Raw genomic sequence first — 25526 nt, forward strand, 5'->3', positions numbered from 1 at the left:
GAGAGTAGTTCCATAGGTGAGAGTAGTTCCATTCGTGAGAGTAGTTCCAGTTAGTGAGAGTAGTTCCATAGGTGAGAGTAGTTCCATTGTAGTGAGAGTAGAGAGTAGTTCCATTGGGAGAGTAGTTCCATAGGGAGAGTAGTTCCATAGGTGAGAGTAGTTCCATAGGTGAGAGTAGTTCCATAGGTGAGAGTAGTTCCATTGGTGAGAGTAGTTCCATAGGGAGAGTAGTTCCATAGGGAGAGTAGTTCCATAGGGAGAGTAGTTCCATAGGGAGAGTAGTTCCATTGGGGAGAGTAGTTCCATGGGGAGAGTAGTTCCATAGGGAGAGTAGTTCCATAGGGAGAGTAGTTCCATAGGGAGAGTGTAGTTCCATAGGGAGGGTAGTTCCATAGGGAGGGTAGTTCCATTGGGAGAGTAGTTCCATAGGGAGAGTAGTTCCATTGGTAGAGTAGTTCCATAGGGAGAGTAGTTCCATAGGGAGAGTAGTTCCATTGGGAGAGTAGTTCCATTGGTGAGAGTAGTTCCATTGGTGAGAGTAGTTCCATTGGGAGAGTAGTTCCATTGGGGAGAGTAGTTCCATTGGGGAGAGTAGTTCCATTGGTGAGAGTAGTTCCATTGGTGAGAGTAGTTCCATAGGGAGAGTAGTTCCATAGGGAGAGTAGTTCCATAGGGAGAGTAGTTCCATAGGGAGAGTACTGTTGTTCTTTAGGGAAAGTAGATATTTTGGTAAAGTAGTTATGATAATGAAAACAAATCCTCATATTTTCAGTAGATTTGTGGTATTTAAATGTCTGTTCATTCCCCAGCCCCAGTATCCCTAGAGAGGAAGAGGCCAAGGAAGCCATCTCACAAGGTCCTGGAATGCACCATAGAAGAAGTATCACTCAGTCCTCCAAAGAAGAAGGAGTTGAAGAAGCAGAGTGGACAGACAGAGGAGAAGACAGAAGTCGGGGACACTCAGGTAAGGCCGAATGAACTAATCAACAGCCATATTAACACAACTATACTGCTACAGTACCACTCTGAAACGGATCTAATTATCTAATTTCTATGACAGGTTAAGTCTGTGAAGAAAGAAGGGCCTGTATCCAGTGTGACACCTCCAGAGAGCATGGTTTCTCTGCAGGGCTCCTCTCCTGCCCGGCCCTCTAGCCCTACGGTGCTCCTCACCCCCAAGGAAGAGACCGAGAAGATCAGTCCTGGGGTGGGAGGAGAGCGCCACACCAACGGAGAGAGATCACCCAAACCTGAGGTATAGTTGTACCAGTACTGTAAAACAGGATCCTAAGCTCCCACACCTTAACCAATATGCGGTGTAATAACTTGCGTAATAAAACCTCTCCTCTCCTCCAGGTGTTCTCTCCTGGTCTGAATGACAGTTTCTCCCTACCCGGTGAAGGGTCCCTGGTCTCCAGCACTAAGAAGAACACAGCAGAGAAAGGAGGAGCTGCGTCCATGAAGGAGAATGTCTGTCAGGTAGGTCAACCAACAACATGCCACAACCTTTCTATTTTGTGGAGGCAGAAACAGTCAAAGTAGCTCTAACCTTGATTTCCAGGCTTTCATCACATTAGTTTAGAAATAGACGTTTCTCAATAGCCGAGTGATGAATGGGATTTGAGAGTATCGTAACACAAAATATCTGTGTGTGTGTGTGTCTTGCAGGTGTGTGAGAGGACAGGTGAGCTGCTGCTGTGTGAGGGCCAGTGCTGTGGTGCGTTCCACCTGCAGTGTATCAGCCTATCAGAAGCGCCCAGAGGGAAGTTTATCTGTAGTGAATGCACTATAGGTGAGTCTCTACCTATACACCTGTCTGTACATTTACATTTGAGTCATTTAGCAGACGCTCTTATCCAAGCAATTAGGGTTGAATGCCTTGCTCAAGGGCACAGATGTTTCACCTAGGTCAGCTCGGGATTCGAACCAGCAACCTTTCGGTTGCTAGGCTACCTGGCACCATACAGGAGCCATATACACCTGGTGCAGCCTCGCCTATACACACATTCACCTTGACTTAACACTGTGTTACTGAGTTCTTACACCTGTACAGTGATATGGCCATGCTCATAGACCATATCTCTGCATCTGACAGAGGTATTCTGTATCTACACCCACAATGTATGTAAGCTGCTTTGATGTATCACAAAGCTCAGAGTGTATCCTTTCCATTGCAGGGATCCACACGTGCTTTGTGTGTAAGAAGTCTGGCGACGGTGTGAAGAGGTGCATGGTGCCTGTATGTGGGAAGTTCTACCACAATGAGTGTATCCTGAAACACACACCCACCCAGCCCCAGAATAAAGGGGTTCGCTGCTCCCTCCACGTCTGTCTGTCCTGCCACATCACCAACCCCCTCAACTCCTGCACTTCTAAAAGTAGGTTCCAGTTGCACTCTGCTCTGATAGAACCAGAGAGGTAAAGTAGAATTCATTTCTTCCTGGTACGAGACCTTCTATTTGTGCATGTGTGCACCAACATTTGTGCACTAATAGCTCAATAGGATCTCTGTGGGTCTCGTGGTAAAGATTTGTCATTTAACTTTTATAATGTATGACCTTTTATTGTAGTATAAACACAACCAGTCATGATGTTTTTATCTGATTGTCAAGAGGCGAAAGAAGCGCACACCTATTTAGGCGAGGTGCTGACTAGCGGAGATAAAGGAGAGCCACACACTCTAGAATCCCAAAAATATTTTATGTTGAACGTTTTCGACAAGCTGTCTTCATCAGGGTTCATCTGATTGTCAAACAATCACTTCAAAGGTCTCCTTTATTAGGCTGCCCGTTCATCCTCTCTGCTGCCCGTTCATCCTCTCTGCTGCCCGTTCATCCTCTCTGCTGCCCGTTCATCCTCTCTGCTGCCCGTTCATCCTCTCTGCTGCCCGTTCATCCTCTCTGCTGCCCGTTCATCCTCTCTGCTGCCCGTTCATCCTCTCTGCTGCCCGTTCATCCCCCGTGCTGCCTGTTCATCCTCTCTGAACGTTCAGTATTTCCAGCCTCCAAACAGTGATGAATATTACACCAAAAAGGGTAATGACATTTGGCGATTGTCATTAGGCGAGATTTTATGCGTCCCCTGCTGTCCGAGCATGTCGCTGTATCAGCAAATTATTTCTGCCTTAACAAAATGTCAGTGTTCTCGTCGAACCACGTTGCGTTTTTGCAGCGGAGGCTAAACCACCTGTTTTTTCAAGTCCTTTCGCTAATTGTTCATGCCTCTGACATATAATTATAGATCTTATTGAATTATTGTGATAGGCTCATGTACCGCACCGTGTCACTTTCCCCCACGGACAGAGTAGAAATAGATCTACACTGTAGGTTCTGTTTACAATTGGAAGTGGCACAGTTAGAGTCGATTTTGAATGTGATTTTTTTATGGGATGGAAAAACGATTGCTACAGTAGAATTGAAACGTATCAAGTAGGGTGAAAACCTGTAACGTGATTGGAGGACTAAGATTAGCTACAAACATTACTGTAGGTCTGTTTGTCTGGGATGGGATCCTAGATTCTAACATGGCTGTAGAGATGCTTGTCTGGGATGGGATCCTAGACTCTAACATGGCTGTAGAGATGTTTGTCTGGGATGGGATCCTAGATTCTAACATGGCTGTAGAGATGCTTGTCTGGGATGGGATCCTAGATTCTAACATGGCTGTAAAGATGCTTGTCTGGGATGGGATCCTAGATTCTAACATGGCTGTAGAGATGCTTGTCTGGGATGGGATCCTAGATTCTAACATGGCTGTAGAGATGCTTGTCTGGGATGGGATCCTAGACTCTAACATGGCTGTAGAGATGCTTGTCTGGGATGGGATCCTAGATTCTAACATGGCTGTAGAGATGCTTGTCTGGGATGGGATCCTAGATTCTAACATGGCTGTAGAGATGCTTGTCTGGGATGGGATCCTAGATTCTAACATGGCTGTAGAGATGCTTGGTGTGTGCTGTTTTTGACCTGTATTCCTCTTCTAGGTCGTCTGACCCGCTGCGTGCGTTGCCCTGTGGCGTACCACGCTAATGACTACTGTATGGCGGCGGGCAGCGTAGTCCTGGCCAACAACAGCTTCCTGTGTCCCAACCACTTCATTCCCCGCAAGAACTACAAGAACCATGAACACATCAACGTCAGCTGGTGCTTTGTCTGCTCAGAAGGTTGGTGACTGGTTGGGTTGCTGTTAATGTTTTAGTTTAGTTTACTAATTCAAAAATCATCAAGGATAACACACAACGTCTGTTATGGACTTATTTCCATTGTGTTCCTCTTGAGACAAGATGGCTAGACAAGATGGCTGGACAAGATGGAACACAGTATAGCAGTGAAATAATAAAACCAAAACAGAGAAGAAGAACATCTATCTCATCCTTCCAGTTATTATTCATATGGGCACAGAAGATATCAAACATATTTTTACTTTATTTTTAAAGCTGTCCAGAGAGGATGTTGTTTTTATAGGCAGAGGCAACTCATTCTAGTCTGAGGCTCCAGTATACAAGTTTCACACCCTGACCTTAGTATTATTTGTTTTCTTTGTTATTTTAGTTAGGTCAGGGTGTGACATGGGTGATGTATGTGTTTTTATCTTGTCTAGGGGTTTTGTATGTTTATGGGGGTGTTTCCTATCTAGGTGTTTTTGTAAGTCTATGGTTGCCTAGATTGGTTCTCACTTAGAGGCAGCTGTCTATCGTTATCTCTGATTGGGAACCATATTTAGGCAGCCATATTCTTTGGGTATTTTGTGGGTGATTGTTCCTGTTTCCAGTGTTCCTATGTGTTAGTGTTCACATTACGGGACTGTTTCGTCTTTGTTCCTTTCTGACGGTTTATTGTTTTTGTTCGGTGTTTAAGTATCCTATTTAAATATGGATTATCATCACGCTGCATTTTGGTCCTCCTCTCTTTCACCCGAAGACAGTCGTGACAACAAGAGAGTGCCTTACCCCGCATTACTCCTGAACCCGTATAAGCACACAGCAGAAACACCTGATCTGGTGCTGTGATTGTGTGCATCCCTAACACGGGGAAAGTAATCACTTAGATATCTGGGCGCAGGACCATAAATACTCATGTAAACCAAACCCAGTCTAATCTGGGACACCCTAGCCTCAACAGGCATCCAGTTTAGTTCCCGAAAGCAGCTCCTGCCTATGTGAGTATGTGGACTCACCTTCAATACCACACTGATCAGCTTATTCTGGGCTATCTGGAGCTTCCCCTTCGTAAGTTTAGATAAGCCCCCAAACCAGGAAGTACTAGCATAGTCAAAATGGCATTGGATGTGGGCAGTAGCTAGCACTTTCATGGAGTCCTTATCAAGCAGCTTGGACTTTCTATCCAAAAACTTAATCCTGGCATTAACCTTCCCTAGCACCTTATTGGCCGTGCTCACACTTCCCAAGCTTCCATAAAGGATAAATCCCAAGTAGCTAACAGAGGTTTTAGTAGACAGCACCTCACCCCCTAACTCCTCTGATTTCAGACGACCTACACAATTTAGGTCTGGATAATTGATTCAGTGTGTAGAAGTGTAGTAAGCTATGTGCTAAGTATGCTCTCCAACATAGTTTTACTTTTGTGAGATACCAGAAGTGTAGAGTCATCCGCATAAAGAAAAAGACGGCAAGAACAAGCATCTCTCGTATCGTTAATATACAATAAAAACAGCAGAGGCCCAAGCACGCCCCCCTGCGGAACACCACAACTCATTGGTTTTGCCTGAGACAGTGAACCATTAACCTCTACTACTTGCTCCCTTCTTTATAAATAGGACTTGATTGGTTGGTTGATTTGAGTGTTGTCAGTGTTGCAGAGTCCATGATGCAAAGAGGAAGGAACCCGTGTACAAATGTGGTGGTATTGTTATTAGAAGTAGAGTAATAACAGGAGTAGGAATGTGGTGGAAATCATATGTGGAGGACCTACACTCCTCAAAGAGTTAAAAAGATTGAAGTGAAACAAAGTGAAAAGAAGCATTCAGCTTCGGGTCCTGAGGTCATTGGGTCAGATCTGGTTGACTTGGTGTTTGATCTGCACCTTCTCCTTTCTCCCTGCAGGGGGCAGTCTGTTGTGCTGCGAGTCTTGTCCTGCTGCCTTCCACCAAGAGTGTCTGAACATCGAGATGCCCGAGGGGAGCTGGTTCTGCAACGACTGCAAGGCCGGGAAGAAACCACACTTCAAGGACATCCTCTGGGTTAAAGTGGGAAGATACAAGTAAGAAACACTGTTCTGTAGAAATAGTATCCATGCTTTTGGTCAGAACCAACTGAGTGACACTTTAATCCCATGTTAACATAATAATGTCGGCAACTCCTAACAGTGAGTTGCCGACATACCGGCAGTCATGAGTCATGACCGCACTAAAATTCTATGTGACCATTGAGTCAAGGTAATCTCCTCTGGTACTCAGGGCTCTTATTGTCCCTCCTTCAGGTTGGTAATAGCCTGGTACTCAGGGGCTCTATTGTCCCTCCATCAGGTCCTAATGGCCTGGTACTCAGGGCTCTATTGTCCCTCCATCAGGTCCTAATGGCCTGGTACTCAGGGCTCTATTGTCCCTCCATCAGGTTGGTAATAGCCTGGTACTCAGGGCTCTATTGTCCCTCCATCAGGTCCTAATGGCCTGGTACTCAGGGCTCTATTGTCCCTCCATCAGGTTGGTAATAGCCTGGTACTCAGGGCTCTATTGTCCCTCCATCAGTTTGGTAATAGCCTGGTACTCAGGGCTCTATTGTCCCTCCTTCAGGTTGGTAATAGCCTGGTACTCAGGGGCTCTATTGTCCCTCCATCAGGTCCTAATGGCCTGGTACTCAGGGCTCTATTGTCCCTCCATCAGTTTGGTAATAGCCTGGTACTCAGGGCTCTATTGTCCTCCTCCATGGCCAGGTCCTCCATCAGGTTGGCCTGGTACTCAGGGCTCTATTGTCCCTCCTCCATCAGGTTGCCTTAATGGCCTGGTACTGGTCAGGGCTCTATTGTCCCTCCTTCAGGTTCAGGGCTCTATTGCTATTGTCCCTCCATCAGTTTGGCCTGGTACTCAGGGGGCTCTATTGTCCCTCCATCCATCAGGTCCTAATGGCCTGGTACTCAGGGCTCTATTGTCCCTCCATCAGTTTGGTAATAGCCTGGTACTCAGGGCTCTACTGTCCCTCCATCAGGTCCTAATGGCCTGGTACTCAGGGCTCTATTGTCCCTCCTTCAGGTTGTTAATGGCCTGGTACTCAGGGCTCTATTGTATATAGATTTTATACTCTACAATATAAAATCACATCAAACACTGGTCATCAAAACAGTATCATTCTTTTAAAACTCAAATGTCACTGTGATTTGATCAATTTGAAAAAAGAAGTTCAACAACAGGTGGAAAACATGGCCGTTGTGGATGTTGTTTCAAAGCCAAACACAACAAAATGGACAGCGCTTTCTATGGTGATGATTCATTCAAAACAACCATATGCATATTAGAGTTGATGCATATTCATAGGACCTTGAAGATGAAGAAGGGGGAAAAAATATTTAAATAATGATTGTGCCGTTATGCAATAGATATCCTACTGCTTATTTGAAGAAAAGTTAATCAATAGGTTGAAACCGAGTAGAAAAACATAAAACCTAATTGATTTTAAGATGTCTTTGGTACATAATTGGTCTAGCCTATACTGTAGTAATGCCTCTGAGTGTAGACTGTGTTATTATGCATGGTTACCTTACGCAACGTTTCAAACGTTCTATTCATGAGTCTGGGCCTAGGCGATGCTGTTGGCTCAATGATTGTGTGGGGCGGCTAAGCCTACAGTTACACTGAAATTAGATTTTGAATAGCCTGGTAATAGGTCATTTATTAATAGGCTGACACATTACCTTTTAGGTACAGGATGTCTCATCACCTTGCATTTCCATTTCCTTCCCTCTCTCCTTCATTCCTTTCTTCAGCACGCAGAGAGAGAGAACCTGTCAACGGTTTAGTGAAATATGTTTCGTTGTGAAAACATGTTACTGTGGATGTTCCTGAACACATTTCACTTGGTTTCCCAAATGAAACACAGGGTAGCTGCAGGAACAGGGTTGGAAAGCACATAACATACACAGAGTTTGGGCGGAATATCACCTGTCGGGCAGCAGCGGCTGCATGTTCCTCAACCTGTGGTTGATACAGGAGGTTAATATAGTAAGTAGCCTACCTGGTGGGAAAGGCCTCCATTCGCTATTTGAGTGCATGTGGACAACACTTATTTTTTACCTTGTCCCTGTTTCTGCCCCTTTGATAATGGACCGTTCTAAATCGAGAAAAGAAAAAAAACATTACATATTAGTAAAGACGAGATTAAATAGAAAATAGTCTGATGGTGTAACGATTCTCCTCTTCGTCTGAGGAAGAGTAGTCAAGATCGGACCAACACGCAGCGTGGTAAGTGTCCATGTTAATATTTTAATATAACAGAACACGAAACAAAAATAACAACGAGAATGTAAGAAACGAAACAGTCCTGTCAGGTGAAACAACACAAAGCAGGAAATAACTACCCACAAACACAGGTGGGAACAGGCTACCTAAAGTATGGTTCTCAATCGGAGACGACGATTGACAGCTGTCTCTGATTGGGAACCATACCAGACCAAACACATAGAAGAACAAAACATAGAATGCCCACCCCAATTCACGCCCTGACCAGACCAAAATAGAGACATAAAAAAGGGAACTAAGGTCAGGGCGGGACAGCTGGGTAAAAACCTGATGACTTGATGAGAGAACAGCGTATGCAGTCTGAGGTAAGGGACAGCTGGGTAAAAACCTGATGACTTGATGAGAGAACAGCGTATGCAGTCTGAGGTAAGGGACAGCTGGGTAAAAACCTGATGACTTTGATGAGAGTAAGGGACAGCTGGGTAAAAACCTGATGACTTGATGCAGTCAGTCTGAGGTAAGGGACAGCTGGGTAAAAACCTGATGACTTGATGAGAGAACAGCGTATGCAGTCTGAGGTAAGGGACAGCTGGGTAAAAACCTGATGACTTGATGAGAGAACAGCGTATGCAGTCTGAGGTAAGGGACAGCTGGGTAAAAACCTGATGACTTGATGAGAGAACAGCGTATGCAGTCTGAGGTAAGGGACAGCTGGGTAAAAACCTGATGACTTGATGAGTGAACAGCGTATGCAGTCTGAGGTAAGGGACAGCTGGGTAAAAACCTGATGACTTGATGAGTGAACAGCGTATGCAGTCTGAGGTAAGGGACAGCTGGGTAAAAACCTGATGACTTGATGAGTGAACAGCGTATGCAGTCTGAGGTAAGGGACAGCTGGGTAAAAACCTGATGACTTGATGAGTGAACAGCGTATGCAGTCTGAGATGTGATGAGAACAGGACAGTCTGGGTAAGGGACAAAACCTGATGACTTGATGAGTGAACAGCGTATGCAGTCTGAGGTAAGGGACAGCTGGGTAAAAACCTGATGACTTGATGAGTGAACAGCGTATGCAGTCTGAGGTAAGGGACAGCTGGGTAAAAACCTGATGACTTGATGAGAGAACAGCGTATGCAGTCTGAGGTAAGGGACAGCTGGGTAAAAACCTGATGACTTGATGAGTGAACAGCGTATACAGTCTGAGGTAAGGGACAGCTGGGTAAAAACCTGATGACTTGATGAGTGAACAGCGTATGCAGTCTGAGGTAAGGGACAGATCGCACACTTGATTTGACTACTTTCTCAAATCGTCTATAGTCACGTCATGCAGACTATATCTTTTGATTTCTACGAAATTCTGAGGTTTGTGTCATTCACAGCTAAAGTTGCCAAATAACTGTAAATCTAGTGTATAGGGCCTGTTCGAAATAATTACATTTACGTTGGGTCGGCAGCGTAGCCTAGTGGTTAGAGCGTTGGACTAGTAACCGGAAGGTTGCGAGTTCAAACCCCCGAGCTGACAAGGTACAAATCTGTCGTTCTGCCCCTGAACAGGCAGTTAACCCACTGTTCCCAGGCTGTCATTGAAAATAAGAATATGTTCTTAACTGACTTGCCTGGTTAAATAAAGGTAAAATAAAAAAATTAAAATAACATAGCCAGTTCATATGAGCACTCGCACCGGAATGGGGAAAAATATCCTATTTTATTCAGCCATGTTCAATTATATATTTTTCTAACTATAAAATCATATAATGTAAAATAATGGCACGGGACTTATAAACAATATCTTGTCTGCTAAATGAACAAGCCTATAGCCTATAGCCTGGAGCACAGCCAGATACCATACAGTATCTAGTCTGCTAAATGAACAAGCCTATAGCCTGGAGCACAGCCAGATACCATACAGTATCTAGTCTGCTAAATGAACAAGCCTATAGCCTATAGCCTGGAGCACAGCCAGATACCATACAGTATCTAGTCTGCTAAATGAACAAGCCTATAGCCTATAGCCTGGAGCACAGCCAGATACCATACAGTATCTAGTCTGCTAAATGAACAAGCCTATAGCCTGGAGCACAGCCAGATACCATACAGTATCTAGTCTGCTAAATGAACAAGCCTATAGCCTATAGCCTGGAGCACAGCCAGATACCATACAGTATCTAGTCTGCTAAATGAACAAGCCTATAGCCTACAGCCTGGAGCACAGCCAGATACCATACCGTATCTAGTCTGCTAAATGAACAAGCCTATAGCCTATAGCCTGGAGCACAGCCAGATACCATACAGTATCTAGTCTGCTAAATGAACAAGCCTATAGCCTATAGCCTGGAGCACAGCCAGATACCATACAGTATCTAGTCTGCTAAATGAACAAGCCTATAGCCTGGAGCACAGCCAGATACCATACAGTATCTAGTCTGCTAAATGAACAAGCCTATAGCCTATAGCCTGGAGCACAGCCAGATACCATACAGTATCTAGTCTGCTAAATGAACAAGCCTATAGCCTATAGCCTGGAGCACAGCCAGATACCATACAGTATCTAGTCTGCTAAATGAACAAGCCTATAGCCTATAGCCTGGAGCACAGCCAGATACCATACAGTATCTAGTCTGCTAAATGAACAAGCCTATAGCCTGGAGCACAGCCAGATACCATACAGTATCTAGTCTGCTAAATGAACAAGCCTATAGCCTATAGCCTGGAGCACAGCCAGATACCATACAGTATCTAGTCTGCTAAATGAACAAGCCTATAGCCTATAGCCTGGAGCACAGCCAGATACCATACAGTATCTAGTCTGCTAAATGAACAAGCCTATAGCCTATAGCCTGGAGCACAGCCAGATACCATACAGTATCTAGTCTGCTAAATGAACAAGCCTATAGCCTGGAGCACAGCCAGATACCATACAGTATCTAGTCTGCTAAATGAACAAGCCTATAGCCTGGAGCACAGCCAGATACCATACAGTATCTAGTCTGCTAAATGAACAAGCCTATAGCCTATAGCCTGGAGCACAGCCAGATACCATACAGTATCTAGTCTGCTAAATGAACAAGCCTATAGCCTATAGCCTGGAGCACAGCCAGATACCATACAGTATCTAGTCTGCTAAATGAACAAGCCTATAGCCTGGAGCACAGCCAGATACCATACAGTATCTAGTCTGCTAAATGAACAAGCCTATAGCCTGGAGCACAGCCAGATACCATACAGTATCTAGTCTGCTAAATGAACAAGCCTATAGCCTATAGCCTGGAGCACAGCCAGATACCATACAGTATCTAGTCTGCTAAATGAACAAGCCTATAGCCTGGAGCACAGCCAGATACCATACAGTATCTAGTCTGCTAAATGAACAAGCCTATAGCCTGGAGCACAGCCAGATACCATACAGTATCTAGTCTGCTAAATGAACAAGCCTATAGCCTATAGCCTGGAGCACAGCCAGATACCATACAGTATCTAGTCTGCTAAATGAACAAGCCTATAGCCTATAGCCTGGAGCACAGCCAGATACCATACAGTATCTAGTCTGCTAAATGAACAAGCCTATAGCCTGGAGCACAGCCAGATACCATACAGTATCTAGTCTGCTAAATGAACAAGCCTATAGCCTGGAGCACAGCCAGATACCATACAGTATCTAGTCTGCTAAATGAACAAGCCTATAGCCTGGAGCACAGCCAGATACCATACAGTATCTAGTCTGCTAAATGAACAAGCCTATAGCCTATAGCCTGGAGCACAGCCAGATACCATACAGTATCTAGTCTGCTAAATGAACAAGCCTATAGCCTATAGCCTGGAGCACAGCCAGATACCATACAGTATCTAGTCTGCTAAATGAACAAGCCTATAGCCTGGAGCACAGCCAGATACCATACAGTATCTAGTCTGCTAAATGAACAAGCCTATAGCCTGGAGCACAGCCAGATACCATACAGTATCTAGTCTGTTAAATGAACAAGCCTATAGCCTGGAGCACAGCCAGATACCATACAGTATCTAGTCTGCTAAATGAACAAGCCTATAGCCTGGAGCACAGCCAGATACCATACAGTACACCAATTTCATATCCTGTTCTTCTGAAATCTTTAGATCTGCCTAAAATAAATAAAGGAGGATCTACTGTGATGGTGTGTATTAAATGGATTTATTCCACTTTTTTAACATGTAGATGTTCCAAAGGCACATCAGCAGGTTTGGTTGCTTGGGGATGCTAAACATGTTTATGTTAATTCGCAGTAAATTACCGTGAGTCCGCCAGTCTTTTGCATGACAATAACCAGCTGACAAAATTTCATGGCCGCCACAGACCTCGATGCCCATGTTGACTCCGATGCTTCACACGTTTGTGTCAAGTTGGCTGGATGTCCTTTGGGTGGTGAACCATACTTGATACACGCGGGAAACTGTTGAATGTGAAATACACAGCAGCGATGCAGTTCTTCACACAAATCTGTGTGCCTGGCACCTATTACCATACCCCGTTCAAAGTATGAAATATTTTGTTTTGCCCATTCACCTTCTGAATGGTAACACATACACAATCCATTTCTCAATTGTCTCTAGGCTTAAAAATCCTTCTTTAACCTGTCTCTTCTTCAACTACACTGATTTGAAGTGGATTTAACATCAATAAGGGAGCATAGGCTGACCAGGTGAATCTGGGTGAAAGCTATGTCACGGAAAGAGCAGGTGTTCTTAATGTTTTTGTATAATCAGTTTATAATGTAAAAATCTGTATCTCCTCTCCATTGTTCAGGTGGTGGCCTGCGGAGGTGTGTCTTCCTAAGAACGTCCCAGAGAACATTCTCCGTATGAAACACGAGGTGGGGGAGTTTCCCGTTCAGTTCTTTGGTTCTAAGGACTATGCCTGGACCTACCAGGCCCGAGTCTTCCCTTACATGGAGGGAGATGCCAACAACAAGGACAAGATGGGGAAGGGTTGTGACGCCATCTACAAGAAAGGTTAGAAATATACTTCATTTTTAGAAAGAAATACCAAAGAACCATTCCTATTTAGTGTATTTAAATGCCTTTTTGCACCTTCTAAATGTTTTCTTCAAGTCTTAAACAATAGAGATGTTTCCAGGTACCATATGGCAGGGCTGAAAGTTTGCAATTTGAGATGTATTAGCTAGTTGACAATGCTAACTTCCGTTTCCTTTCAGCTCTGAATGAAGCTGCTGAGCGGTTCAAAGCTCTTCAGGATGAGAAGGAGATGAGACAGCTTCAGGAGGACAGGAGGAACGACAAGAAACCTCCTCCCTACAGACACATCAAGGTACTGTCTCTTTAAACCTCCTCCCTACAGACACATCAAGGTACTGTCCCTTTAAATCTCCTCCCTACAGACACATCACGGTCCTGTCCCTTTAAATCTCCTCCCTACAGACACATCAAGGTACTGTCCCTTTAAATCTCCTCCCTACAGACACATCAAGGTACTGTCTCTTTAAACCTCCTCCCTACAGACACATCAAGGTACTGTCTCTTTAAACCTCCTCCCTACAGACACATCAAGGTACTGTCCCTTTAAACCTCCTCCCTACAGACATATCACGGTCCTGTCTCTTTAAACCTCCTCCCTACAGACACATCAAGGTACTGTCTCTTTAAACCTCCTCCCTACAGACACATCAAGGTACTGTCTCTTTAAACCTCCTCCCTACAGACACATCAAGGTTCTGTCCCTTTAAACCTCCTCCCTACAGACATATCAAGGTACAGTCTCTTTAAATCTCCTCCCTACAGACACATCAAGGTACTGTCTCTTTAAACCTCCTCCCTACAGACACATCAAGGTACTGTCTCTTTAAACCTCCTCCTTACAGACATATCAGACACATCAAGGTACTGTCTCTTTAAACCTCCTCCCTACAGACACATCAAGGTACTGTCTCTTTAAACCTCCTCCCTACAGACATATCAAGGTACTGTCTCTTTAAACCTCCTCCCTACAGACACATCAAGGTACTGTCCCTTTAAACCTCCTCCCTACAGACACATCAAGGTACTGTCCCTTTAAACCTCCTCCCTACAGACACATCAAGGTACTGTCCCTTTAAACCTCCTCCCTACAGACATATCACGGTCCTGTCTCTTTAAACCTCCTCCCTACAGACACATCAAGGTACTGTCTTGCGTCTGTCCCTCTCTTTGCTCCCTATTTGGCTTGTCCTGCTACAGATTCTCTCATGTTTGACGATTGAATAGTACCTCAGTATTTTCACTCAAATCTCCCTTTGAGATCGATGCATAATTCACGCAGAAGTCTGACTTGCATCCGCTTAATTCTTCCCCTCAGGTGAACCGACCAATCGGCAAGGTCCAGATCATCACGGCGGACCTATCGGAGGTGCCGCGCTGTAACTGCAAGGCGTCTGATGAGAACCCGTGTGGCATGGACTCCGAGTGTATCAACCGCATGTTGATGTATGAGTGCCACCCTCAGGTGTGTTTGGCAGGGGAGAGGTGTCTGAACCAGAGTTACACCAAGAGACAGTACACCCAGGTGGAGATCTTCAGAACCTTGTCACGAGGCTGGGGGCTACGGGGCGTCTCCGACATCAAGAAGGTACAGACTAGAGCATCAAACTACAACACAAAAGAGTTCCCCTTGTGTTTCTGTTTTTTTTTTAGAGAACCATTCCTCCTTGTCACCACTACGGATCTGCACTGCTGCCTACATAATTGCCCCTGGTGGGATAAATCAAGTATTTTCAATTAAAATCAATTCCAAGGCCCTTTTCACCCGATTTGTTCTTTGTTTGTGTCTGTTTTAAGATGTGGACTTACAGTAGTATATTTAGCCTCCATGCAGCTGTGTCTGTGATGTAAAAGGTGTTGTGTATCAGCTGGATTATAACCTGAGTCTCTGCTCTCCTCTCTCTCTCTCTCTCTCTCTCTCTCTCTCTCTCTCTCTCTCTCTCTCTCTCTCTCTCTCTCTCTCTCTCTCTCTCTCTCTCTCTCTCTCTCTCTCTCTCTCTCTCTCTCTCTCTCTCTCTCTCTCTCTCTCTCTCTCTCTCTCTCTCTCTCTCTCTCTCAGGGTGCATTTGTGAATGAGTACGTGGGGGAGGTGATAGACGAGGAGGAGTGCAGAGCCAGGATCAAACATGCTCAAGAGAACGACATCTGTAACTTCTACATGCTCACTCTGGACAAGGACCGGATCATAGACGCTGGACCCAAGGGGAACCAGGCGAGGTTCATGAATCACTGCTGCCAGCCCAACTGTGAGACTCAGAAGTGGACGGTAAACGGAGACACCAGGGTGGGGCTCTTTGCCCTGGAGGACATCCCCAAAGGTCAGAGGAAGTACTAAGAAACCTCCTGGAGCCTGGTACCATTTCTGTTACGAACTCCTGGAGCCTGGTTCCATTTCTGTTACTATCTCCTGGAGCCTGGTTCCATTTCTGTTACTAACTCCCGGAGCTTGGTACCATTTCTGTTACGAACTCCTGGAGCCTGGTTCCATTTCTGTTACTATCTCCTGGAGCCTGGTTCAATTTCTGTTACCAAGTCCTGGAGCCTGGTTCCATTTCTGTTACCAACTCCTGGAGCCTGGTTCCATTTCTGTTACCAACTCCTGGAGCCTGGTTCCATTTCTGTTACCAACTCCACTTCAGGCACTAGGCCTAGTGACAAAAAGTGTCTTTGTAATTTGTAAAGATTCAGACGGTAACTGTGAAGAAACACGACATAAGAAACAAACCTAATTGTTCCTTAATTATGGACAATGATATCAACTCTGTTGGCCTGATTTAGAATAGGAATACATCTACCTGTACAGTACTTGGCTGTGTATTTTTTTTACATTTCTGAACAGGTGTGGAGCTGACCTTCAACTACAACCTGGAGTGTCTTGGTAATGGGAAGACGGTGTGTAAATGTGGAGCGTCCAACTGCTCTGGGTTCCTGGGGGTTCGACCGAAGGTAAGGCTCTGAGAGTGACGAATGTCAACATGCAAAACATTCTCATAAAAATGTTACTTGTCTACTAGACACTCTTATCTAGAGGAATGTTAAGTAAGTGCTTTTGGTTGTTTACTGTTTACTTCCCCAGTCTAAAGGTAGACTGGGGAATATAGCAGTCTAAAGGTAGACTGGGGAATATAGCAGTCTAAAGGTAGACTGGGGAATATAGCAGTCTAAAGGTAGACTGGGGAATCTAGCAGACTGGGGAATCTAGCAGTCTAAAGGTAGACTGGGGAATATAGCAGACTGGGGAATCTAGCAGTCTAAAGGTAGACTGGTGAATATAGCAGTCTAAATGACCTGTGTGTGCGTGTGTCTTGTCTCCCAGAACCAGCCATCTAAAGCACGGGAAGGAAGGGAACTAAAGGAGGGCAAGAAGAAGGTTCTGGTGAAGAGGAAGCCTCAGCAGGAGGTGACGAAGGAGAGGGAGGACGAGTGTTTCAGCTGTGGGGACGGAGGACAGATCGTGTCCTGTAAGAAGACAGGATGTCCCAAGGTCTACCACGCAGACTGTCTCAACCTGGCCAAGAGACCTGCAGGTGAGTGAAGGGGTGAGAAACCACCTCCCCCATGAAGGCTCTTTGACCCAAAATGGCTGTTATATTATGTGTGATTATGAATGGGACTTGGCTAAGAGGTTGTTGTCTATAGATGATTTTTTCCTTAGAATTCATCAGCAACGGATTTGGACGTGGGGGGGGGGGGGGTACTTCCCACTGGGCACACAGCATCATTTCAACATGAATAATTGGGTAATATTTGGTTGAGAGGTTGGATCAATGAGATTACCACCGACTGTATATTCAGCCACTCAAAAAGACAGCCAAAAGTTAGTTGAATTTCCTATTTGGTATTTTATTAGGATCCCCATTAGCTGTTGAAAAAGCAGTAGCTACTCTTCCCGGGGGTTCAACACAGAACATGATACATGACGTGATACACAACAAGACCAGCTCAAGGACAGAATTACATACATTTCAAACTATTTACATTTACATTTAAGTCATTTAGCAGACGCTCTTATCCAGAGCGACTTACAAATTGGTGCATTCACCTTATGACATCCAGTAGAACAGTCACTTTACAATAGTGCATCTAAATCTTAAAGGGGGAGGGGGGGTGAGAAGGATTACTTATCCTATCCTAGGTATTCCTTAAAGAGGTGGGGTTTCAGGTGTCTCACTATGCTGTCAATTATCTAAAAGTACAATTGAATTCCAATGGAAAAACAATGTCTGGTTTTTGGTTGAGTTGTCACCCAAATGTCTATCATTGCACTTTCAACCATTTAAAAGCCCAGAAAAGATCAAATGTCAGATGTATAAATAAACATAATAGATTATTGTGTTATCACTGTGCTTCATCTAATAGCACAACCAAATGACCTGGATTACAGTTCAGATTGCATTAAAAGTACATAGTGCAGTGACCAATGCTTTTTGAGATTCTGGTCAGTTTACGACAGGTATTGTGACGATCTTCACAGCCCTGCGATGACCTATGCATGCTACCTGGGACATGCCCACCTTATAAGATTACATAAGAAGATGATAGTTACAGAAACCTTCAAATGTGGCCATGAATGTGTTACTCAGTTTAAGGTAGAATTATTTATTTGTTCTCCATTAGCCTTAAAGAGATTCTCCGGTACTTTTGATTACTCTTTAGCCAGTAGTTTTTGAAATTAGCGTCCACGATCCAAAAGTGGGCCCCAAACAATTTGCGTACTATGTTTCAAATGTGCAGATATGCGCACCATGTCGTTGTTCTCTCGCTCTACTGTATGTGGGTCTCGCATGTCTTTAACTTCAGGCTATACTGTGTTACAAAAGTAGGCCTAATATTAAATTGTGTTTGGTTGTCATCTCAACCAAATATCAACATTTGAAGGAGATGGAACACTCCAAGCAGAAGATACATCTGAGCCACAGACTTATCCCATTCTTTAACTTTTATTTTTGATTGAATTGGAGACTTGAATCCAACATATAATTTGTTTACTTGTCGACAAGTTAATAGGCTATTTATTGTATTTCAAAAATTATATTGAAATGTGTTTGGTTGTCAACGCAACCAAATATCAACATTTGAAGGAGATTTATCTTCAGCTTGGATAGTTCCATCTGTACCACAGACTTAGTCTGGTTTAATTCTTTAACTTAGATTTTTGATTGACATGGAGATCGGAATCCAACATTTCAACTGTTAATTTGTAGACGAACTGGAATTACAGACTAAATCAGTGGCACAGATGGTAAAATCTAAGCAGAAGACGGTGCAATTGGAAGTGATTTGGACCCTTTGACTTTTTCCACATTTTGTGACATTACAGCCTTATTCTAAAATGGATTAAATAAATAGAAATCCTCAATCTACACACAATACCCCATAATGACATCACAATACCCCATAATGACGTCACAATACCCCATAATGACGTCACAATACCCCATAATGACGTCACAATACCCCATAATGACATCACAATACCCCATAATGACATCACAATAGCCCATAATGACAAAGCAAAAACAGTGCAATGTATTACAAGTAAAAAACTGATATCACATCTCCATAAGTATTTAGACCCTTCTCTAGATCCTCTCAAGCTCAGCCTCGAGTCTTCTTGGGTATGATGCTACAGGTTTGGCACACCTGCATTTAGGGAGTTTCTCCCATTCTTCTCTGCAGATCCTCTCAAGCTGTGTCAGGTTGGATGGGGAGCGTTGCTGCACAGCTATTTTCAGGTTTCTCCAGAGATGTTAGATCGGTTTCAAGTTCAGGCTCTGGCTGGGCCACTGGAGGACATTCAGAGACTTGTTCTGCGCCACTCCTGCATTGTCTTGGCTGTGTGCTTATAGGGTCGTTATCTTGTTGGAAGGTGAACCTTCGCCACAATCTGAGGTCATGAGCACTCTGGAGCAAGTTTTCATCAACGATCTCTGTACTTTGCTCAGTTCATCTTCCCTCAATCCTGACTAGTCTCCCAGTCCCTGCTGCTGAAAAACATACCCACAGAATGATGCTGCCACCACCATGCTTCACCGTAGGGATGGTGATAGGTTTCCTGCAGATGTGACACTTGGCATTTAGGACAAGGGTTTCAATCTTGGTTTCATCAGACCAGAGAATCTTGTTTCTCATGGTCTGAGCGTCATTTAGGTGCCTTTTGGGAAATTCCAAGCAGGCTGTCATATGCCTTTTACTGAGGAGTGGCTTCCGTCTGGCCACTCTACCATAAAGGCCTGGTTGGTGGAGTGTTGCAGAGAAAGAGTTCTCCCATCTCCACAGAGGAACTCTGGAGCTCTGGCACAGTGACCATTGGGTTCTTGGTCACCTCCCTGACCAAGGCCCTTCTCCCCTGATTGCTTAGTTTTGCTGGGCGGCCAGCTCTAGGAAGAGTCTTTGGGGTTCCAAACATCTCCCATTTAAGAATGATGGAGGCCACTGTGTTGTTGGGGACCTTCAATACTGCAGAATGATGGAGGCCACTGTGTTGTTGGGGACCTTCAATACTGCAGAATGATGGAGGCCACTGTGTTGTTGGGGACCTTCAATACTGCAGAATGATGGAGGCCACTGTGTTGTTGGGGACCTTCAATACTGCAGACATTTTTTTGGTCCCCTTCCCCAGAACTGTGCTTTGACACAATCCTGTCTTGGAGCTCTAAGGACAATTCCTTCAACCTCATGGCTTGGTTATGGCTCTGACACGCACTGTCAACTTTGGGGCCTTATATGGACAGGTAAGTGCCTTTTCAAATCATGTTATGAAACATCTCAAGGATGATCAATGGAAACAGGATGCACCTGAGCTCAATTTAGAGTCTCATAGCAAAGGGTCTGAATATGTATGTAAATAAGGTATTTCATTTTAATTTGATTTATACAGTTGCTAAATAAAAAACTGTTTTTGCTTTGTCGTTATAGGGTATTGTGTCTAGATTAATTTAATAAATTGTAGAATAAGGCTGTAATATTTTCCAAATGCACTGTACATCTCCTTCAAATGTTGATATTTGGTTCCATTGACAACCAAACACAATTCATCATCACTAAATATCATTAAATATTAAATCAACAGGGCTTGAAACACCATGCCTTTTGTATTGTCTATTTTTAGTTGAATTCTTGGTTGAATTTAAACAATGTCTGTTGATGACTTCCCTAATGCTATACAGTCCTAAATAGTATCATTGAGGATATAGTGATAATGGCCACATTGAATTTGCTCTGTTAAACCTACCGTTTGGAATAACTTCAATAGCAACAGTGAATCTATTTAGTTTTTAAGTGGAGATCTTTCTAAGCTCATTCTCACTATTAGCACATTGGTGATAGTCAGTCAAACAACATAGCAGGGTTTGGTTAAAACCCTAGATGAGAAACCAAAAGGAGGCTGTAGATAAAACAATTCTCCAGTAGGAGGTGCTGCCGGGCCTATAGTTTTTTTTTCTTTGGATAGTTGATATAACGTTGAAGAGCTGACGTTGTTTTTTAAAAGGTACAAATTCAACATATTTTATACAAGGTTTGTCTATGTTGAAAAGTGGTTATCATGATGACATAATCCTGTGGATGAAATGTCCCCTTGAAAACAACATTTTTCATGGACTACTTTTTTCAAATCCAATGTATTTTCTACGTAGATTCCACGTCACAATACGCTAATAAATTACGCTGAAACAATGTTGATTCAACCAGATTGTGCCCAGTGGGTTAGATTGATTTAGTACATCGGAGAAGGAAATAAATTGTAGTAGTAGTTTTAGCTTTTGTTCAAACCTCAAAGCTGGAGTTTCCTGAAGGATTGTAAGGATCTGTACTATACGAATGTGTCTGGTGGGCTCTGCTGTAGCAGTGATTCTGTGTCTGTATTCTAAGGCCGTTGGGAGTGTCCCTGGCACCAGTGTGACATCTGCGGTCATGAGGCAGCCTCCTTCTGTGAGATGTGTCCCAGCTCCTTCTGCACGCAACACCGTGAGGGCTTGCTCTTCATCTCTAAGATAGACGGGCGGCTCGCCTGCAACGATCACGACCCCTGTGGACCCGAGCCCCTGGAACCCGGGGAGATCAGGGAGTACGTACCTCCTGGGGGCATGCCTCTCCCCCACCTCCTCACCCACCCCCAGGGTCAGGTCCCACCCAGGCCTGGTTCCACCACTGCTGGTTCTATCCCCTCCACAGTTGCCCCAGGCCTGGCCCAGGACTCGCTACTGCCCCCTACAGGGAGCCTGTTCCTCAACACCTCACAGACCTCCAACACTTTCTCATACGGACCCCCTAGCAGTCCCTACATGTCTGATAGTCAAATACTGCACTTCTCCCCTCCTTCTCCCCCCTCCTCCTACAAGGACGAGAAAGAGGAGGAGGATGGAGAGCTGGAAGATGGACAGGTGGGTGGGATAGAAGAGGACGCGGAGGAGGAAGAAGGAGAGGAAGGGGAGGAGGAAGGAGAGGAAGGAGAGGAAGAAGAGGAGGAGGATGAGGAAGGTGAGGAGGAAGAGGCAATGGAGGTATTTGAGGAGGAGGAGGAGGAAGAAGATGAGCAGTATGAGGGCGGACTAGGAGAAGAGGAGGAGGAAGGGGGAGATGTGTATGATACCTGGGGGGACTACATGGAGGAGGAGCCAGACGATGAGGGGGAGGTAGAGGGAGAGGAGGAGGAGTGGGGGAGGGTGGAGGACGAAGAGAAATGAACTCCGTTTTCATCCCTCCCCCTTGTCTTCCATTCCTTCTTAGATCTATCCATCTCTACGAAAATACTGTTTCTAGCTCTCATCTCACTAGAGTGACATTCAGATGGACAGACAATGAGAGACAGAGAGAGAAAGACAGAGAGAGAGAGATTGTCCTGGTGGTACCAAGTGAATTGCGAAGCTGCCTTTGTGTTCATACTGCATAGCCTTTCTATCCCCAGCACAGCACAGCATAGCACAGTGTGGACTGGACTGGACTAACGTTGTGTAAGGGATAGGAAGTGGTGCTTAATGGGCTGGGAGGACTGCTCTGGTCAGCCTCTGGTCCTTCCGTTGATATGTTATTAGTGTCTGCTCTGGTCCTTCTGTTGATATGTTATTAGTGTCTGCTCTGGTCCTTCTGTTGATATGTTATTAGTGTCTGGTGCTGTTTTTCTTCCTCTCAAAAAAGTTGTTTACATTTTTGTTCTTGCTTTCTTTTTTTTTTACAATTGGAAAACAAAACAGGATGGGCAACCTCACTCAGCCACAACCTGCCTAGACCGACGATGTTGCTAAATACAAATACATGTTATTCAGTCATTTCATCCACACTGCTTACACACGGCAACTAACCTCTTTGATTCCTAACTCTAAAATAGAACTTGGTTATATTTTATATCCTTTTTGGTTTTCATGAAGATACAACCCAACATGGTTGCTTGAAAGGAGAAACCTGGAGATATTAATCAAAGACAGCTAGGTTTCCCTTTTTATCTGTGGATTATTGGTTGGAATGGAGCGACACACAGCTAACAATGGGACCACATGCATGGGCTCCCGAGTGGTGCAGCGGTCTGAGGCACTGCATCTCAGTGCAAGAGGCGTCACTACAGACACCCTGGTGCAGCGGTCTAAGGCACTGCGTCTCAGTGTTAGAGGCGTCACTACAGACACCCTGGTGCAGCGGTCTGAGGCACTGCATCTCAGTGTTAGAGGCGTCACTACAGACACCCTGGTGCAGCGGTCTAAGGCACTGCGTCTCAGTGCTAGAGGCGTCACTACAGACCCTGGTTCCAATCCAGTCTGTATCACATCCAGCCGTGATTGGGAGTCCCATAGGGCGGCGCACAATTGGCCCAGCATCGTCCGGGTTCGGCCGGTGTAGGCCATCATTGTAAATAAGAATTTGTTCTTAACTGACTTGCCTAATTAAATAAAGGTTACATTTTCTTTTTCTTTTTTTACAAAATGATCAGGTAAAATAACAACCCACTGTTCATCTCCCAGGACAAACCGCTAACAGCTATCTAGCTTATTGTCCATGAATGTTTCCTGTGTGTTTCAACCTGGCCCCTAATGAATACAGTTGGATCACAGTTGGTTTTGTTATTTTAACCTGTGTGTCATGGCGTCTAGTTCGAATAGACAAAATCAACACGCGCAGGGTCAGTGTAGCCATGGCGTTAGATTTAGGAGCTCGACCAGTTATCAAGAATAATCAACGATATGCTCTCAATGATCACTGATTTTAAAAAGCCATAACCAACTACTGGTTTGGACTTATAACATTGTTACAAATCAACCCAATGTTGAAATCTAAAGTGTATCTCTCGTGAACGGTGAAGAAAACCCTTTTTTGTCTACTGCAAAAGATTGTTGATAAAATCACAGATTGTTTGTTCATTACATTAAGATGTTTATGGCTGGACAAACAAACATTCCAAGAGTTCAGAACATCACTCCTGTTAGTTGTGCTCACATCAATGTTTTGACCTTCATTTATGGCTTGTGTTGCTGTTCCATCCACAGAATTTTGAGGAAATGAAACACATTCTAGTTCTATGATTCCATCATTAAAAGTCATTCAACAGTCACATCTGGCAGGAGAATGTCTATTGTCTGTTTGGGAGCTGACACGATGTATATTTTGAGTGAAAGTGATGTATGTTTGAGTGCACGCACGTGTCTGCTGTTATAGAATGAAGCAATACTAGTCATGTATTAACTCATGGCCTAAAGAACAGTGCTTTTAGACTTTTTAAAGTAGAGTTTTATACCTCTGAATTGAGTGTTGTGGTGCTGTAAACATTTTAACAAAAAACCCTTAGTATAGACTCTTCATCGTCTGGCTGGAAGGCTGGTTGCTTGCATCACTAAAAGTCAGTTAACTGAAGAGCCAAGCAGAATGTCTCATGTTCTCTGTCATAACTAATGTTGATTCATCGGGCAGCTTTTCCAACAGGGTGGTTTATCCATCACTCTGAAGCTGTGACGTGTCCTGAAACCTCTGTACATTTTTAGAAAGGTTGTTCTGAGACCTTCAGTTCATAACTTTTGTATAATGTTCTGCTGTATATGTTCTGCATTCAAACATGTAGCAGCACACTTCCAACGCACAAAACACACGGGTCCATTTTATTTGGTTGCTGGTAATGTTAAATTCCATGAAATAACAATCCTTCCCATGAGTCTCATCCAATGTTTTTGAAATAAGAACAATTTGCTACATTTTCATGAATTTTAGAATTGGTTAAATTGATGTTTAGAATTAGAATGTCAACTATGAGAATCACTGGACAATTGGCCTTAAAATATCTAATATTCAGCCTTTTAAAACAATCAATTGGGTCCAAAACATATCAACTAAATGAGAAAATGATGTACTGAATTCCCAAACAGAAGCACTACCATTTTTACATGGCTTGCCCATCAATGTGTCAACACCAAATCTTTCTGCCTCACCCTTGACCATCTGGGGCAGATAAATAGATGTTTTTTTTGTTGGCTGGTTTTGTATTTCTCAAACCAATATTATCTTTTTTTCTAATGTTTTTATTTTTTTTCCATTGTGTGTTTTGTGATGATGTTTATGCCAACAGGTCTACTTCGAAGAGTTCTCTGGCCCCTCCTGTTGTTTTTTTAGAGAACTGAAACACAACCATAGATTTTCTGAAGAAACGGGGGATATGTTTATTGATGCCATATAGAGAAGACTCATGAAATGAACTGAACTGTACTGTACTCCTTTGTGTATAATAAATATTATAAGTAAAGTTTTACAATAGAAAATGTTGTTCTTGTCATTTTTTAAAATCACTCACCAGTTGTCCACTTCTTAAAGAATATTTACTTATTACCTTATTTTACAATGATTATGAAATGAATCAAAGGAGACGTGTCATAAACGTTCCACTCGTTGGCGAACAAGTCATGGTCACAACTGGCTCAGCGCAACGATGTTAGATATACTGACAAGATGCAGATCTCTCCGCCCTAACAATGGGAGTCGTTGTAAATGAAGCAACAGGACGTGCTGTCTAGCTCCCGCCTATCCTTTCTTTGTATTGGTGGAGACATCTGGGGACAACGCGGAAATAAAGTGTGTTTTTCTCAAAGTTGCCGGGATGTCATGTGTTCTACTTATATCGGTACAATCGTAAAACC

At 43.9% G+C, this 25526-nt stretch overlaps 1 protein-coding gene across 1 annotated transcript in view; it reads left to right on the forward strand.

The window, feature by feature from the left end:
• LOC123992395 (histone-lysine N-methyltransferase, H3 lysine-36 specific-like) overlaps nucleotides 1–25526 on the forward strand; it is a 39972-nt gene that overhangs the window by 12122 nt on the left and 2324 nt on the right. Inside the window, 14 exon segments of the mRNA XM_046293536.1 lie at nucleotides 810–964; nucleotides 1061–1255; nucleotides 1357–1479; nucleotides 1669–1792; nucleotides 2178–2378; nucleotides 3983–4162; nucleotides 6062–6218; nucleotides 13187–13392; nucleotides 13596–13708; nucleotides 14732–15001; nucleotides 15473–15731; nucleotides 16253–16359; nucleotides 16730–16940; nucleotides 21286–21874. Of these exon segments, the coding sequence (XP_046149492.1) occupies nucleotides 810–964; nucleotides 1061–1255; nucleotides 1357–1479; nucleotides 1669–1792; nucleotides 2178–2378; nucleotides 3983–4162; nucleotides 6062–6218; nucleotides 13187–13392; nucleotides 13596–13708; nucleotides 14732–15001; nucleotides 15473–15731; nucleotides 16253–16359; nucleotides 16730–16940; nucleotides 21286–21874 (2890 nt within the window).

The sequence above is a fragment of the Oncorhynchus gorbuscha genome, linkage group LG13 (genome assembly GCF_021184085.1).
Source record: "Oncorhynchus gorbuscha isolate QuinsamMale2020 ecotype Even-year linkage group LG13, OgorEven_v1.0, whole genome shotgun sequence".
Taxonomy (NCBI): domain Eukaryota; kingdom Metazoa; phylum Chordata; class Actinopteri; order Salmoniformes; family Salmonidae; genus Oncorhynchus; species Oncorhynchus gorbuscha.